At 40.8% G+C, this 14901-nt stretch overlaps 1 protein-coding gene and 2 pseudogenes across 2 annotated transcripts in view; 2 read left to right on the top strand and 1 right to left on the bottom strand.

The window, feature by feature from the left end:
- HERC6 (HECT and RLD domain containing E3 ubiquitin protein ligase family member 6) overlaps nt 1–14901 on the bottom strand; it is a 57752-nt gene that overhangs the window by 20895 nt on the left and 21956 nt on the right. For both annotated transcript variants that reach the window (XM_027597401.2, XM_027597402.2), the window contains exons 11-13: nt 11626–11719; nt 6031–6220; nt 1725–1879 (exon numbers count right to left, since the gene is read on the bottom strand). In XM_027597401.2, the coding sequence (XP_027453202.1) occupies nt 1725–1879; nt 6031–6220; nt 11626–11719 (439 nt within the window). The remainder of the gene's footprint in view (nt 1–1724; nt 1880–6030; nt 6221–11625; nt 11720–14901) is intronic.
- LOC113924101 lies at nt 197–887 on the top strand (annotated as a pseudogene).
- On the top strand, nt 13300–13750 carry LOC113924102 (annotated as a pseudogene).

Here is a 14901-nt window from a genome sequence, read left to right as displayed (position 1 = left end):
GGGGAAATCAGGAGATATTGGTCAAAGGGTATAAACTTCCGGTTATAAATGAGTCAGTGTACCAAATAAGTATAAGTGTATCAAAGCAATATGTTGCACACCTTACACAATGTTGTATGTCAATTATATCTCAATAAAGCTAGGTAAAAAGAAATATACTACTTTAGCTAGACCCTGAGCTGCTCTGCAAGTCACCATGCTGCGTGGAAGTCGGAGCCGCACCTCCCGCATGGCCCCTCCGGCCAGCCGGGCACCTCAGACAAGAGTGGCACCTAGACCAGCGCCAGCAGCTCAGCCTCCGGCAGCGGCTCCACCAGCTGCTGTTGGCTCACCTGCTGCTGCGCCCCGGCAGCCAGGGCTCATGGCCCAGATGGCAACCACTGCAGCTGGCGTGGCTGTGGGCTCTGCTGTCGGGCACACGATAGGTCATGCCATCACTGGGGGCTTCAGTGGAGGAGGCAATGCTGAGCCTTCAAGGCCTGACATCACTTACCAGGAGCCTTAGGGAACCCAGCCAGCATACCAGGAGCAGCAGCAGTTTGGCCCATGCCACTATGAGATGAAACAGTTTCTGGAGTGTGCCCAGAACCAGGGTGACCTGAAGCTTTGTGAAGGTTTCAGCGAGGTGCTGAAACAGTGCAGATTTGCAAATGGATTAGCCTAATCAAGAAGTTCAAATTGAAGATAAGGAAAATCATCTCTCATAACCAAGTTAATTTAGCATAAAAATATAATTGATGGTGAACGGTGAATATATAAAGTGTAAAACCACCAGTTAAGCTTCTCCTTCATCATTAAATACAGCTTTCTTCAGAATTGGAATAAAAAAGGTTGTTCTTACTGTATAGAAGTTCATTGAGATGGTTTGAATTTGGGGTTGGGCAGATATTTTTGTGCCTCCTTAAATCACTTTTTGTGATGTTCTCATTTGTGAATTAGAATAAAGTGATTTTCTCCCCCCCAAAAAAATATACTACTTTAGAAATATCAGTGCATTAACACTTCTGAAAAGCACTAACTTTTTTGTACATAATATTTTCTCCTGTTGGGATTGATATTTTGTGGTGAAATTGCTTTTGATTGCATTTAGCAATTTATATTTATAAAATCATCTTAGCTAATTATTTTAATTGAACAATACTAATTTAATTCTGCTCTTTTATTTAAAATGCTCTGGCTCCTCCCTACCCCCCAACAATCATTAAGTTTATTAGTACCCTAACTTTAAATTACTTCTAGATTATGTTGTGTACTCTACTGAAAATGCTAAATCATTCTCATTTTTGAGTATTTGTTCATCTAATATATACTATAAAAAATATGTAATATACATAAAACATGTAAGTCTATGCCTAGAGTCTAGCCAGTCAGCAAAACAAGCAAAATTTTGAATTTCTAAGGACTGAATAAAACATTTTCTGTTTTATTTTTTTTTAAAGATTTTATTTATTTATTAGAGAGCGAGCGAGAGAGAAACAGCATGAGAGGGGAGAGAGTCAGAGGGAGAAGCAGGCTCTGCACTGAGCTGGGAGCCTGATGTGGGACTTGATCCCAGGACTCCGGGATCATGACCTGAGCCAAAGGCAGTCGCTTAACCAACTGAGCCACCCAGGCTCCCAAACATTTTCTGTTTTAGAAACAAAACAAAAGAAGACTCCAATTGGCAAAGACCAAAGGGATTTTGAGTAAAATGACATATATATTCCCCTCAGAGGAACCCTTACCTTATGTATTTCTTTCATCACTTCTAGAAGAGCTTTAAGATTGCAGTAACTCTGACTGTGTTCAGTCCACTTGGAGAACTGAGCAATAATGGCAGTTTTAAGCATCTGGACCAGTTTGTTGAGAGAAGATTCTTGCAAAGATGCCCAACACTGCTCTGAAGGGTATAAAATCAGCCATGATAAATACGCACCCTCCAAAAAGAAAAATCCCCGTTTCTACTGGGCTCTTTAATATAAGAAAGAGATAAGAGTTTCCATTTCTGATGACAAAACCTATAAAATACCTAGTCTCAGGATATCAGCCTGGACATTTATTACTCAGAAATGTGAAAAAAATGTTTTTCCCTGATTAAGCATCATTGAAATTAAAAGCTCAAATTTAGGATTCTGAAGAAATTTGCTGATTGCTCATATGAATACCTGACTACTTGACTGATTTCATGATTTTCCAACTGAAAATTCCATAGAGTATCTAAAAGTCTGAAAACATACATAAGAACACACACATACACACATATAATGTCATCAAGGACATTTTCTTCCTTCCTTCCTTCCTTCCTTCCCTCCCTCCTTCCTTCCTTCCTTCCTTTCTTTTTCTTCCTTCCTTCCTTCCTTCCTTCTTTTTCTTTTTTTCTTCCTTCCTTCTTTCTTTCTTTCTTTTCTTTTTCTTTCTTTCTTTTCTTCCTTCCTTTCTTTCTTTTTTTAAAGATTTTATTTATTTATTTGACAGAGTGAGAGAGAGCCAGAGAGCCAAGTGAGGGAAACAGCAGAGGGAGAGGGAGAAGCAGGCTCGATGTGGGGCTCGATCCCAGGACCCTGAAATCATGACCTGAGCTGAAGACAGATGCTGAACCGACTGAGCCACACAGGCGCCCCCCCTTTTTTTTTCCTTAAGGATTTTTATTTATTCATTTGAGAGAGAGAGCGAGAGCATGAGCAGAGGGGAGGGTTAGAGGAAGAGGGAGAAGCAGACTCCCCGCTGAGCAGGGAGCCCAACTCAGGGCTCTACCCCAGGATCATGACTGAGCCACCCAGGCGCCCCTCATCAAGGGCATTTTCAATCTGAAAAAAATATCTATGTTTTCAGATTTTATGAACACCTGGTATATATAGATATATTTTTTCAATGAACTCAGTAACAATATTTTAATATTACTTCGTTCCAACTTGGATTTTTGTATCTTTAAAGGATAATTCTCAGAAAACAAACCTATCAAATGTTAAAATAGCTAATATAATTAAAATAATATGATGCAGATGCATGAAAGGCAGATTTACATAGCAGAGATTCCATAAATGGACTCAAATATGCATGACACTTTAGCATATGATAAAGGTGGCATTGCATATTAGTGGGAATGAAATACATCATTCAATAAATTTGTGGGGACAATTGAAAACTGACTCATAAAAAAATAAAGTTTAATCAAGGTAAACTCCATATGGATCAAAGATTTAAACATAAAAATGAAACAACAGAAGTTCTAGGAGGAAAGTGCCACCTGCCTGGCTGGCTCAGTCAGTAGAGCATGTTACTCTTGATCTCAGGGTCATGAGTTCAAGCCCCATGTTGGGCACGGAGCCTACTTTAAAAAGAAAAGGGGGACACCTGGCTGGCTCAGTTGGAGGCGTATGTGACCCTTGATTTCAGGGTCATGAGTTCAAACCCCATATCAAGTGTAGAGATTACTTAACTAAACAAAACTTAAAAAAAAATTCTAATAGGAGCATGGGAATCTTTTCTTTAAAGATTTTATTTGAGAGAGAGAAAGAGAGAGAGAGATTGAGAGAATGAGTGGGAAGAGGGGCAGGGGGGAGAAGCAGGCTCCCCACAGAGCAGGGAGCTCCATTCAGGACTCAATCCCAGGACGCTGGGATCATGACCTGAGCCAAAGGCAGATGTTCAACTGATTGAGCCACCCAGGCACCTGGGAAATTTTTTTTTTAATTTCAGAGTGAGGTAGGCTTTTTGATGTATGATCTAAACTCAGAAACCGTAAAAGAAAATGTTCATATAGTAGGCTTCATAAAAATGATTTAAAGAAACAAACATTTTTGTTGTTGTTTTTCGTTTTTTGGTTTTTTTAAGATTTATTTATTTGAGAGAGAGAGAGAGAGAGCGAGCACGTGTGAGTGGGGGGGTGGGCAGAGGAAGAGGGCAAGAATCCTAAGCAGACTCCCGTGCTAGGCACGGAGCCCCGAATCGGGGCTTGATCTTACCACCCTGAGACCAACCAGCTGAAACCAAGAGTTGGATCCTCAACTAACTGAGCCACCCAGGCACCCCTTCATAAAAATGTTTTAAAATAATTATGCATTCGGGGCACCTGGGTGGCTCGGTTGTTAAGCGTCTGCCTTCGGCTCAGGTCATGGTCCCAGGGTCCTGGGATCGAGCCCCGCATCAGGATCGAGCCCCGCATCGGGCTCCCTGCTCTGCGGGGAGTCTGCTTCTCCCTCTTCCACTCCCCCTGCTTGTGTTCCCTCTCTCACTATGTCTCTATCTGTCAAATAAATAAATAAAATCTTAAAAATAAAATAAAACAAAAGAAAATAAATTATGCATTCAAAAATACCACAAAGTAAAAAAATAATAATAATAATAACCCAGAGAAAAAAGATTTGTAACTCATATTATTGATAAAGTATTAATTGCCTTAATCATTTAAAAGCTCCTAAATAAAAAAGAAAAACACTAACAACACATGGGAAAATGGGTTAAGAGGGAAGAACTGATAGTTCCCAGAATATACTATAAAAATGGAATTGAGATATAGGAAAACCAGCACTATCTCATTCATGATGAGAAAATTAAAATTTAAAATAAGAGATTCTTCAGAATGGCAAATACCAAAGTTTCATAATACTGTAGGAAAATGCGTGGGGTGATGCTGTCATATTTTTTGAAGTATAAGCTGATACATCCTCTATCAGGGCCATCATGTTGCACTGCATGTGATTTATTTAGACTACAATGTGAATGGTGACCACTTAAAGTTCTGTGGAGGCTCATTTGGCAAAGTCTCTCAAAATTTTAAATGCATATACAATTTGATCCAGTAATTTTGCTTTCTGGAATTTTGCCTGTGTGTGTAAATTTATATACATACAAAGAAATGCATGTTAGCACTATTATAATAGCAGAAACTTAGAAACAGCTATTTATAGTATATCCTCCCAATAGAATACTAATAAGCCATTAAATAGAACCAGGCAGTTCCTGTAACAGAACAAACATATCTTTACAATATACTGTTGAGTGGGAAAAAGCAAATTGCCAAAAAATGTGAATGGTGTGCTACCATTAAAAAAAGAAAAAAAGAAAGGATATTTCTCTATTTTTTTAAGTAGAGAAAATAAATAAAAGTCTCTATTTTTTTTAAATACATATCTTTCAAAGTTTACACAAAAAACTATATTCTGTAACTGCTTTCTGGGAGGGGAAATGAGTGGCTTATATTTCATTATATATCTATCTTTTCTACCTTTAAAGCTTTGGTCCTTGAACATTCGGAAACAATGGAATACAGAGAGGAATTTTAACAGACTTTGCTGAGCTCCTCCCTGTCTACCATACCTAATTCGTATCTTACTGTAGTTACCTATGGGGATAGCTCCCTTCCTGGAGCAGGTCTTATATCTTACTTCTTTTAGGCAGTTAGGGGGAGGGATAAAGGTTCTTCCTGGGCCTTCTGTTTCTTAAAAATTGTCTAGAATAATTCACATGCTAAAGAGACACATTTTGGGATGGCAGACTTCACTCCCCCGCAGGTCAAATGTCTCAAGTTTTAGGGGCACCTGGGTGGCTCAGTTGGTTAAGCAGCTGCCTTCAGCTCAGTCATGATCCCAGGGCCCTGGGGATCAAGCCCCACATTGGGCTCCTTGTTCAGCAGGGAGCCTGCTTCTCCCCTGCCTGCCACTCCCCCTGCTTGTGCTTGCTCTCACCCTCCCTCTCTCCCTCCCTCTCTCTCTCTCTGTGTCAAATAAATAAATAAAATCTTTCAAAAAATGTCTCAAGTTTTAAAACATGAACAAAAATTTTTAAAGTATGGATTTATCTTGACTGGATCCTCTGTGGTTATTAAACTCTGATATCAAAGCCATGTCCAAGTCTAAGAGTTACACATGCTTTGTATAATGATTGTTAATGATTGTTAATAATATAAGGTTAATCCTTGCAAACATGCACATACCACATTCCCAAACATATGTGTATTTTTAAATCCTCTATCCAAAATTTGCTACAACTTTTACTTTAGTGATTCTTTACTGAGAGTACAGATAAAGTGACAAAAGGAATCAAACTTACTCAGGACTCGTGAAGATCGGTCACTCATCTTGCAAACAACTTCTGCAAATGGAACCACCAGACTCTTCCAGTTCCTAGAATCATGCATCACAGGACATTCTGGGAGCAGAAGGAAAACTGATAATGCTTCTCGGTGTGAAGAACGACACGGAAGAGCTCTGAGAAGACTATCCCTGAGACATGTAGTTATCTGTGGTTGAAAGGATCAGGGAGGGCCCAGCATCCATTAGATACAGATTATAGTGAAAAACAAGCTATGGAACTAGGGGTTTTGTTTCACCATCTTCCAGTGGAAAAATCATTTAGTTTTCCTCAAACCTACCATTCAAACTCCATCATTCCTTGCATCCCAAATGCCCCTAAAGTGTTATGTGAGAGTCATCCTCCCTGTTTTATATCGGGTTGCATGAAGGAAATAAAGTGAAATCACATGTACATGTACATACTGTGTGAATCATGGAGTTCACTCAATTAGAGATTGACAGGTCGCGGATCCATACCCAGATCTATCTGACTTAAAATCTAACATTGGCAGAGATAATGCCATATTGTTCACCTCACCAATCCTGTTTCATTTTCCTCCTGGGCTCATAGGAAGATGTCATTTCCAGCCTCCCTGCAGTTATGTGGGGCCATATGATTGAGTTCTGGCTAACAGCTTATGAGTGAAGGTGATGTATATCACTTCCAGGCATGACCCCTAAAACCTCTCATGGAACCTTCCATACTCTCTTTCCTTATCCGCCAACAAAATACAAAAGCTCTGGAGGATTTCATGGCCCCAGGGCCTAGGTTTCCAGAAAGAAGGAGCCCAAATCACTCCTCAATGAACCTGTGCAGAGGTGGGAAGGGTAGCAGAATATGCCACTCTGGCAGGAGGATTATTTTGAGCTGAAGGCAAGTGAGAAGAAGCGGTACAAAACAAGCTCTCTGGCTTCCCTCCATCTACTTGAAAACAGAATATCAATGCCCCTTGTGAAGGTGTCCTCTTGCCTCTAAATTCCTGTACCAGGAGAAGGGTAACAACCTTAATTAGCGGAGATGAGCAGGCACTGAGAAAGAGTCTACACAAACCTTACAAGCTAGACCTTATCTACTATCCGTATGCCCAGCTGTTTGCCTTCCCGCAATTTGGCGCCCTTAGAATCTCAGTCCTTTTCCTTTGTGTTGTCTCTTCTCCACAGAATTATTGTTCTTTGTTAAGATGCTATATAAGCAAGTGCTAACACCCCTGTACTTACTCATCACTGAGTGTATATGCAGCATGCACACGTTAATCAACTTCTGTTCATTTTTCTCCTATTAATCTGTCTTTTCTCAGTCTAATCAGCGAATGAAACTAAGATGGGTGGAGGGAAAATATTTCTTTTTCTTCCCCTGCACATGCTTCCCTTCTTCAGCCCTCATTGATGTGGAAAGAAGTCTTCATTGTGTCAAGCCACTGAGATTTGTTTTGTTTTTGTTTTTGTTTTTTAAGATTTATTTATTTATTTGACAGAGAGAGACACAGCTAGAGAGGGAACACAAGCAGGGGGAGTGAGAAAGGGAGAAGCAGGCTTCCCACGGAGCAGGGAGCCCGATGCGGGGCTCGATCCCAGGACCTGGGGATCATGACCTGAGCCGAAGGCAGATGCCCAACGACTGAGGCACCCAGGCATCCCAAGCCACTGAGATTTGAAAGTTATTTGTTACAAGAGCTAGCGTCACTTACTCTATTTAATAGGTCTTAGGTATTCTTAAGGACAGTGTCTACCTCTACATGTCATAAGGATTAAGTAAGATTATATATGCAATAATAAAGTACCATATATTATTATTACATTAATGTTCTTACAAGTTGTTTTCTCAGATGTCCAGAAGAACATGATTTCTATGGTGTGCTGGTAGGCATAGATGGGAAAATAATGTCACAGAGTCAGATAACTTTGAGAAAAATGGCTAAAACAGCTAGATTTCTTTTAGTTTGTGACATCATAGAATTTTTAATTTGCTGATGTACATCATAACTCCATAATAGTATGCAGCATTTCCAAAGTTGTTTCACTTAGAAGCTGTTTTCAGGGAGCATTCTGTGAAACTAGTGTTCCTTGGAACTCACAATGGGAACAGCACCCCAAGTTATCTCCCATATAACCTAAATAAATTTATTTTTAAAATATATTCAATAACATCTACTATTTTTACTTCTTCATCTTGAAAATAAAACTACTGTATCTACTACACATTAAAGAACACTCTCCCCCTTTCCCTTCCAAATGTAGGGACCTGCGACGCCTAGGTGGCTCGGTCGGTTAAGCGTCTGCCTTTGGCTCAGGTCATGATCCTAGTGCCCTGGGATCGAGTCTCGCATCAGGCTCCTTGCCTAGCGGGGAGCCCGCTTCTCCCTCTGCCTGCAGCTCCCCCTGCTTGTACCCCTACTCACTCTCTCTCTCGCCCAAGCTCTCTCTAACAAATAAATAAAATCTTTAAAAAAAAAACAAAAACAGGGAGCCTGGGTGGCTCAGTTGGTTGGGCGACTGCTTTCGGCTCAGGTCATGATCCTGGAGTCTCAGGATCAAGTCCCGCATCAGGCTCCCTGCTCAGCGGGGAGTCTGCTTCTCCTTCTGACCCTTCCCCCTCTCATGTGCTCTCTCTCTCTCTCTCTCATTCTCTCTCTCTCAAATAAATAAATAAATAAAATCTTTAAAAAAAATAAAAAATAAAAACAAAATACAAAAAACAAAGGGACCCAAAATGGTATAAAGATGACTTTAGGGTCACCTGGGTGGCTCAGTCGTTAAAACGTCTGCCTTCAGCTCAGGTCATGATCCCAGGGTCCTGGGATCGAGCCCCGCATCAGGCTCCCTGCTCCGCGGGGAGCCTGCTTCTCCCTCTCCCTCTCCCCCTGCTTGTGTTCCCTCTCTCACTGTGTCTCTCTCTGTCAAATAAATAAATAAAATCTTAAAAAAAAGATGACTTTAACCCAAAAGCATGTGTGATACAGCTGATGCGGAAAGAAGCCTTCAGATCTTCCCTTATCTGACTAAAGACAGGGCCTTCCCAGAGTGAGGCAGCCATAGATGCCCTTGGAGGGCAAGCTTCACTGCCAGGGAAAGACCAGCCACCTGCACTTGGATAAGAAATTACATAAACAAACATTATCACAAGCTGTCATATCTTCCATTTGGCCCCCTTAAAGTCCATTTGTCTCCCTGAAAAGTCCATTTGTTTTCTCATAGAAGCCTCTTCTCCCCCACTCCCTTTTCCCTATTAATTGGCATATAAGCCCTCATCCCTAGCTCTTTGGGGAGTCTCTTCATCTGAATGCTCCCCGAAAGAATGGGAATAAAACTTGTTTTCTTCTGTTAATCAGTCTATTGTCAGTTCACAGGCCCCCAAACACATGAACCTGAGTTAGTGGAGGGAAAGTTTTCCAACACAGCCCAGAATCACAAAATACTAAACTAGAATAGACCTTAAAGAGGAACTCCATAAATAAGGAGCCCAATAAAAAAGGTAAAGAAAATGTGACCCAAGCAGCATAAGGGCTCAATCAGTAGCAGATTCATCTCAACAGATTTGACATTGATCGCAAAAGAGAGACCCGGCTTTTCATTCCCCCAGTCCAGGTGAAGCTTCTCTTGCTTCCCAAATTAGTGCTATATCTGCTAATGGTTATTTACCTCTCAAAATTGTTTTTTCATATTGAAAATAAAAATATTGTATTTACTGTACATTTAAACATGTGCTTAAAAAAGTGCCAGCATCTAAAAGAGGGAGAAGTCAGAGAAGGGGTTGTGACCACAGAAGCAGAAGTCAGTGATACAGGACCAGGAGCCAAAGAATGCAGGCAGCCTCCAGAATCAAGAAAAGTCAAAGAAACAGATTTCCCCTAGAATCTCTAGCCTTATTTTCTATTATTACTATAACAATTACTATACTATATATTATTACTATACTCACTAACCATACTAACAATTATTATAACCACAAATTTAGTGGTTTAAAGAAACATGAATTTGTTATCTTATAGTTCTAGAGGTCAGAAGTCCAAAATGAGGGGCACCGGGGTGGCTCAGTCAGTTAAGCATCTGCCTTCGGCTCAGGTCATGATCCCAGGGTACTGGGATCGAGCCCCATGTTGGGCTCCCTGCTCAGTGGGGAGTCTGTTTCTTCCTCTCCCTCTGCCCTTCTGCCGGCTTGTGCTCTCTCTCTCTCTCAAATAAATAAATAAAAATCTAAAAAAAAAAGTCCAAAATGGGTCTTGCAGGACTAAAATCAAGATATTGACAAGTTGCATCCCTTCTGGAAGCTCAAAGGGAGAATCTGTTCCCTGGCTAGTGGTTTCTTACAGGGATAATCCCATCTCTTTTGTTTCTCTAGTTTCTAGAGACTGTCAGCATTTCCTTTCTATTGGCCTTTCTCCATTTTCAAATCCAGAAACACATCTCAAATCTAACTCTGACATTCCTGCTTCCTCTTACAGATACTCTTGTGATTACACTGGGCCCATCCAGATAATCCAGAATAATCTCCCCATCTCAAGATTGTTAACTTAATGACCTATGCAGAATTCCTTTTGCCATGTAAGGTAACACATTCACAGACTTTGAGTATTGAGACATGGACATCTTGGGAGACCATTATTCCACTACCACAGTTCCCATTATACACCCCATGCAACCATTAATCTATTTTCTATTTCTATGGATTTGCCTTCTTTGAACATTTCATGTAAGTGGAATCAAACAATATGTTATCTTTGTGTTTGTCTACTTTCAATTATATAATGTTTTGAGGGTCACCTATGCTATAACATCTCTCTTTTTTATTGCTGAATAGTATTCCATTGTATGGATTCACCACATTTTGTTTACCCACTCCCTGGCTGAAAAATATTTGGGTTTTTTCCCACATTTTGACAATCATGAACATGCTGCTATGATCGTTTACACAGAAGCCTTTGTGTGGACATATGTTTTCATCTGGGTGGGATAAACACCCAGAAGTAGAACTGCTGGGTCATATGGTAAATCCATGTTTAACTTTTTTGAGAAGCTGCCAAATTATTTTCTAAAGAGACTGTAACATTTTACATATCTACCAGCCATGAATGAGGCCTCCAGGTTCTCTGTATCCTTACCAATACTTGTTATTGTCTTTCTTTATGATGATGATCATCATTGTGGATGTGAAGTGATATCTCATTGTGGTTTTAATTTGCATTTCCCTAATGATTAACTGTACTAAGCATCTTTCCATGTGCTTATCCATAAATCTTCTCTCGTAAAATATCCATTCAAATCTTCTGATCATTTTTTAAATTTGGGTCATTTCTCTTCTTACTGAGTTACAAAAATCATTTATGTATTTGGAATACAAGTCATTTGCCAAATATATGATTTAGATATTTATAAATTAAAAAAATAAAAATTAAAAAGTGCCAGCATCTAATACAGTGTCTGGAATATATTAACCTCATCATGAACACTTGCCCCCTCCCCTATCACACAGTTCCCTCCCTGACTCAGCTCCCAACAAAATTAAACTGCAGTCATACTGATTCCTGTAAAGAAATTCTATTGCTCTATTTCTCAAGTAAATATTGGCCATTACCATGAAAGAAATCCATTCTGTTTCTGTTAACTTCTTGAAGGTATCTCTTGCCTTTTGTAAGTCCACATCAATGGAAATCGTTTCTACGAGTTCTCTGATACAAGAAATGTAAAAACAAAAAACAAACAAAACACATAAACAGATGGAAAAGAATATTTCTAAACTTCATACCTATTTATCGTCTTATTTTACTAGTTAGCAGATAAAAACTTTTTTCTTACAGCTTGCCTCCTTTCAAAATAATTAATTTACTTGGCACAAAAAAATTTTATAAAATGTATATTCTCCTAAAAGAGAGTAGGTAACAATTTATTATCTCTAAAGTGGCTACAAGCGTGGGCTCCAATAATAGCAAAATTATACATATGCGGCATCTGAGAACTGAAACCATTCCCCTATACTCAGCCCGGTACACTGAGAACTGAAACTACCCACCCCTCTCCACACCTTACCATCTACATCTACATTACTTTAGGATTCCACTGTTTCATTAGCATGACTTCACTACTCCAAGAGACCCTAAGCCCAGGCAAGTGGTTTGATTGTGCATTATAGGAACCTCCTGAAAAGACCCATTAACTCCTCAATGGAAAGCATTAATATATGCCCTAAGATTCTTTGAATCTCTTGCCTCAAAGTCAATGCCTTGCTGTTTCCAACCATCCTGGATCATTGGATCTTTTCCCAATCCTAATCAAGTCCCCAGCTGCCCCCTCCCAAACTGAAAGACCTGCCCTAAACCAAACTGCCAATTCTTGATAAATTCCAACCGGGCCTTCCCCTCAGTAACACTATCAAAGCTTTATCTAGGTACTGTGCTTTCCTGGGTTGTGTTGGTGCTATCTGAAGAGACTCCATCTGTCAAACGACTCGTTTTTATAATGTTCTTATCAAGAAATATTTTATGCTTGCTGAATTAATGGATCAATAGTAATACCAGGGCTAAAATATTTATGTAAATACTCAAAGTAACTGTAAATCTCCCCTTAAAATATATTGTCCTTTGCCATCCTTAGCATCTTAAAACCAAGCCTTGAGGTTCATCACTCCTGGGAGGATACTACTCCACTTTACAAAGGTAATATTCTTCACGTGGAAAATATTCTGTATGCAGTAAAGATTAGCCTGAGGCTAGAGAAGGGAAGAAAGAGGAAACGTTGTATGGCAGAGTCCCTGTCCCTCACTTCTCTCCTGGAAGCATGGCAAGAAGAAGAAAGCAAATGGGAGAGGAAGAAGGCAGAGGGAAGCAGTGTCTGATTTCTCTTCTCTCACCCTTGACCGGGATGTGTGGGGATAAATCGGGATGCTTTTTAGGACTCTAGAAAGACATTGCCTCATGTGTGCCAGGGGGAAGCCATGGCATTCAGCTTCCCTGGGTTTCTCTGGTTCCGAGGTGAGGTTGTTGGACTTAACATTTCCTCCAGTTCCCTTTTTTTTTTAAAGATTTTATTTTTATTTATTTGAGAGAGAGAGAATGAGAGATAGAGAGCACGAGAGGGAACAGGGTCAGAGGGAGAAGCAGACTCCCTGCTGAGCAGGGAGCCCAATGTGGGACTCGATCCTGGGACTCCAGGATCATGACCTGAGCTGAAGGCAGTGGCTTAACCAACTGAGCCACCCAGGCACCCCCTCCAGTTCCCTTAAAGAGTTAAGAGCTCCCCGCGTCGCATTGCCATGGCTGCCCGTGGTGGCGTCGCCGCTGCCGGCAAGGGTCTGCGCTACGCCGAGTCCTCGCCGCTGGCGACCACACGGCCGGACGCGGACATCGACTGGGGACTGGCAAGAAGTTTGATAGCTGTAGGAGTGGGTGTTGCAGCTCTTCTATTTTTCAGGTTGCTATGCATTTCAAATCTGGAAGCCTCTAGAACAAGTAATCACAGAAACGGCAAAGAAGATTTCCACTCCTAGCCTTTCATCCTACTATAAAGGAGGATTTGAACAGAAAATGAGTAGGCGAGAAGCTAGTCTTACTTTGGGTATAAGCCCATCTGCTGGCAAGGCCAAGATTAGAACAGCTCATAGGAGAATCATGACTTTGAACCACCCAGATAAAGGTGGATCTCCTTACTTAGCAACCAAAATAAATGAAGCAAAAGACTTGCTAGAAGCAACCACCAAACACTGATTGATGCTTAAGAATCATTCTGAAGGGGAAAAAAAGGGGGACTATAAAACAAAAAAGTCCTGCAAAGCAGCCTAAACCACGGTGTTCATAATTTTCATACATGTACTGACCACAATCATTTATTCCACTATAAAGGTAAAGATGAACAATCTTAAAAAGAGAGAGAGAGAGAGAGTGACAGTGCAGCTGGGTTAAAAACCACTGGGACAACTGGGGGTTACAAAGAGCCGAAGAACACATGCAGCCCGGGTTAAGTGAGTGCCACCTACTGGCCAGGAGATCTAACTATCTTCAGAATCTGTGAGGCAGTTTGGGGCCTACTCAACAGGGAGGGATGCGACCTGAGCTAGTGGGGGAGGACTGGACTGAGTGAGATGTGCTGCAGACACACCAGCAGGGCATCAGCCTCCAGAGAAGGCAGAGGGCAGCCTAAGGGCCCCTTCATGCTACTATCCTCCTTCTCCCTTAAATACTGTTCAATTTAAACAAGGAGGCCATTACACTGAGGGGGCTCTATCACTATGGGGGCCTATGTAAGCAAAAAATCTAAGCCCGTAAATACCTAAGTTATGAAATCGAAACCTAAGGACGACCAGTCACAAACAACCCACTACGCTCTGAGCTATAGCCAGTCAATTAATCTCTTTTCTTTGCTTCTGCACCTTCTCTACATAAGTCTTTCCTCTAGCTCCTGTTGGTGGAGCACCCCTAACCGCTTCAGTTTGGTGCTGCCCAGTTTGAATCAGTATTTGCTTAAATAAATCTTGAAATGTTTCATATGCCCCAGTTTCTCTCTTAACCGTTCCCAGGCACAGTATTGTAAAGCATAAAGGGAAGGGAAGAAATACAAGACCGAATGTTGAGCACTTCACAAGAGAGCTGTTAGTATGACTGGATCAGACACCAACTAGAGAAATCAGATTTTCCTCTGTAGTAGTGAACCTAGTTGAAGATAAAATAAATAGAATCTATTTTCCCTATTGCTGGATTCCCCTATCGATCCCACCACAAAGAGAACTGCGAAGTGCTGCGTTGGCCTCTAAGTACTAAAGCAACATTAGAAGGATCACTCGTGGACACAAAGATCCTGAAAAAAACACCATTCCTTGTTGTCAGGTAACAGAGGAGGACAGGGCAGTGTGTGAATTAGG

The sequence above is a fragment of the Zalophus californianus genome, chromosome 2 (assembly GCF_009762305.2).
Source record: "Zalophus californianus isolate mZalCal1 chromosome 2, mZalCal1.pri.v2, whole genome shotgun sequence".
Taxonomy (NCBI): Eukaryota; Metazoa; Chordata; class Mammalia; order Carnivora; family Otariidae; genus Zalophus; species Zalophus californianus.
The sequence above is the reverse complement of the archived record's forward strand: the minus strand, read 5'-3'. Positions and strand labels throughout refer to the sequence as shown.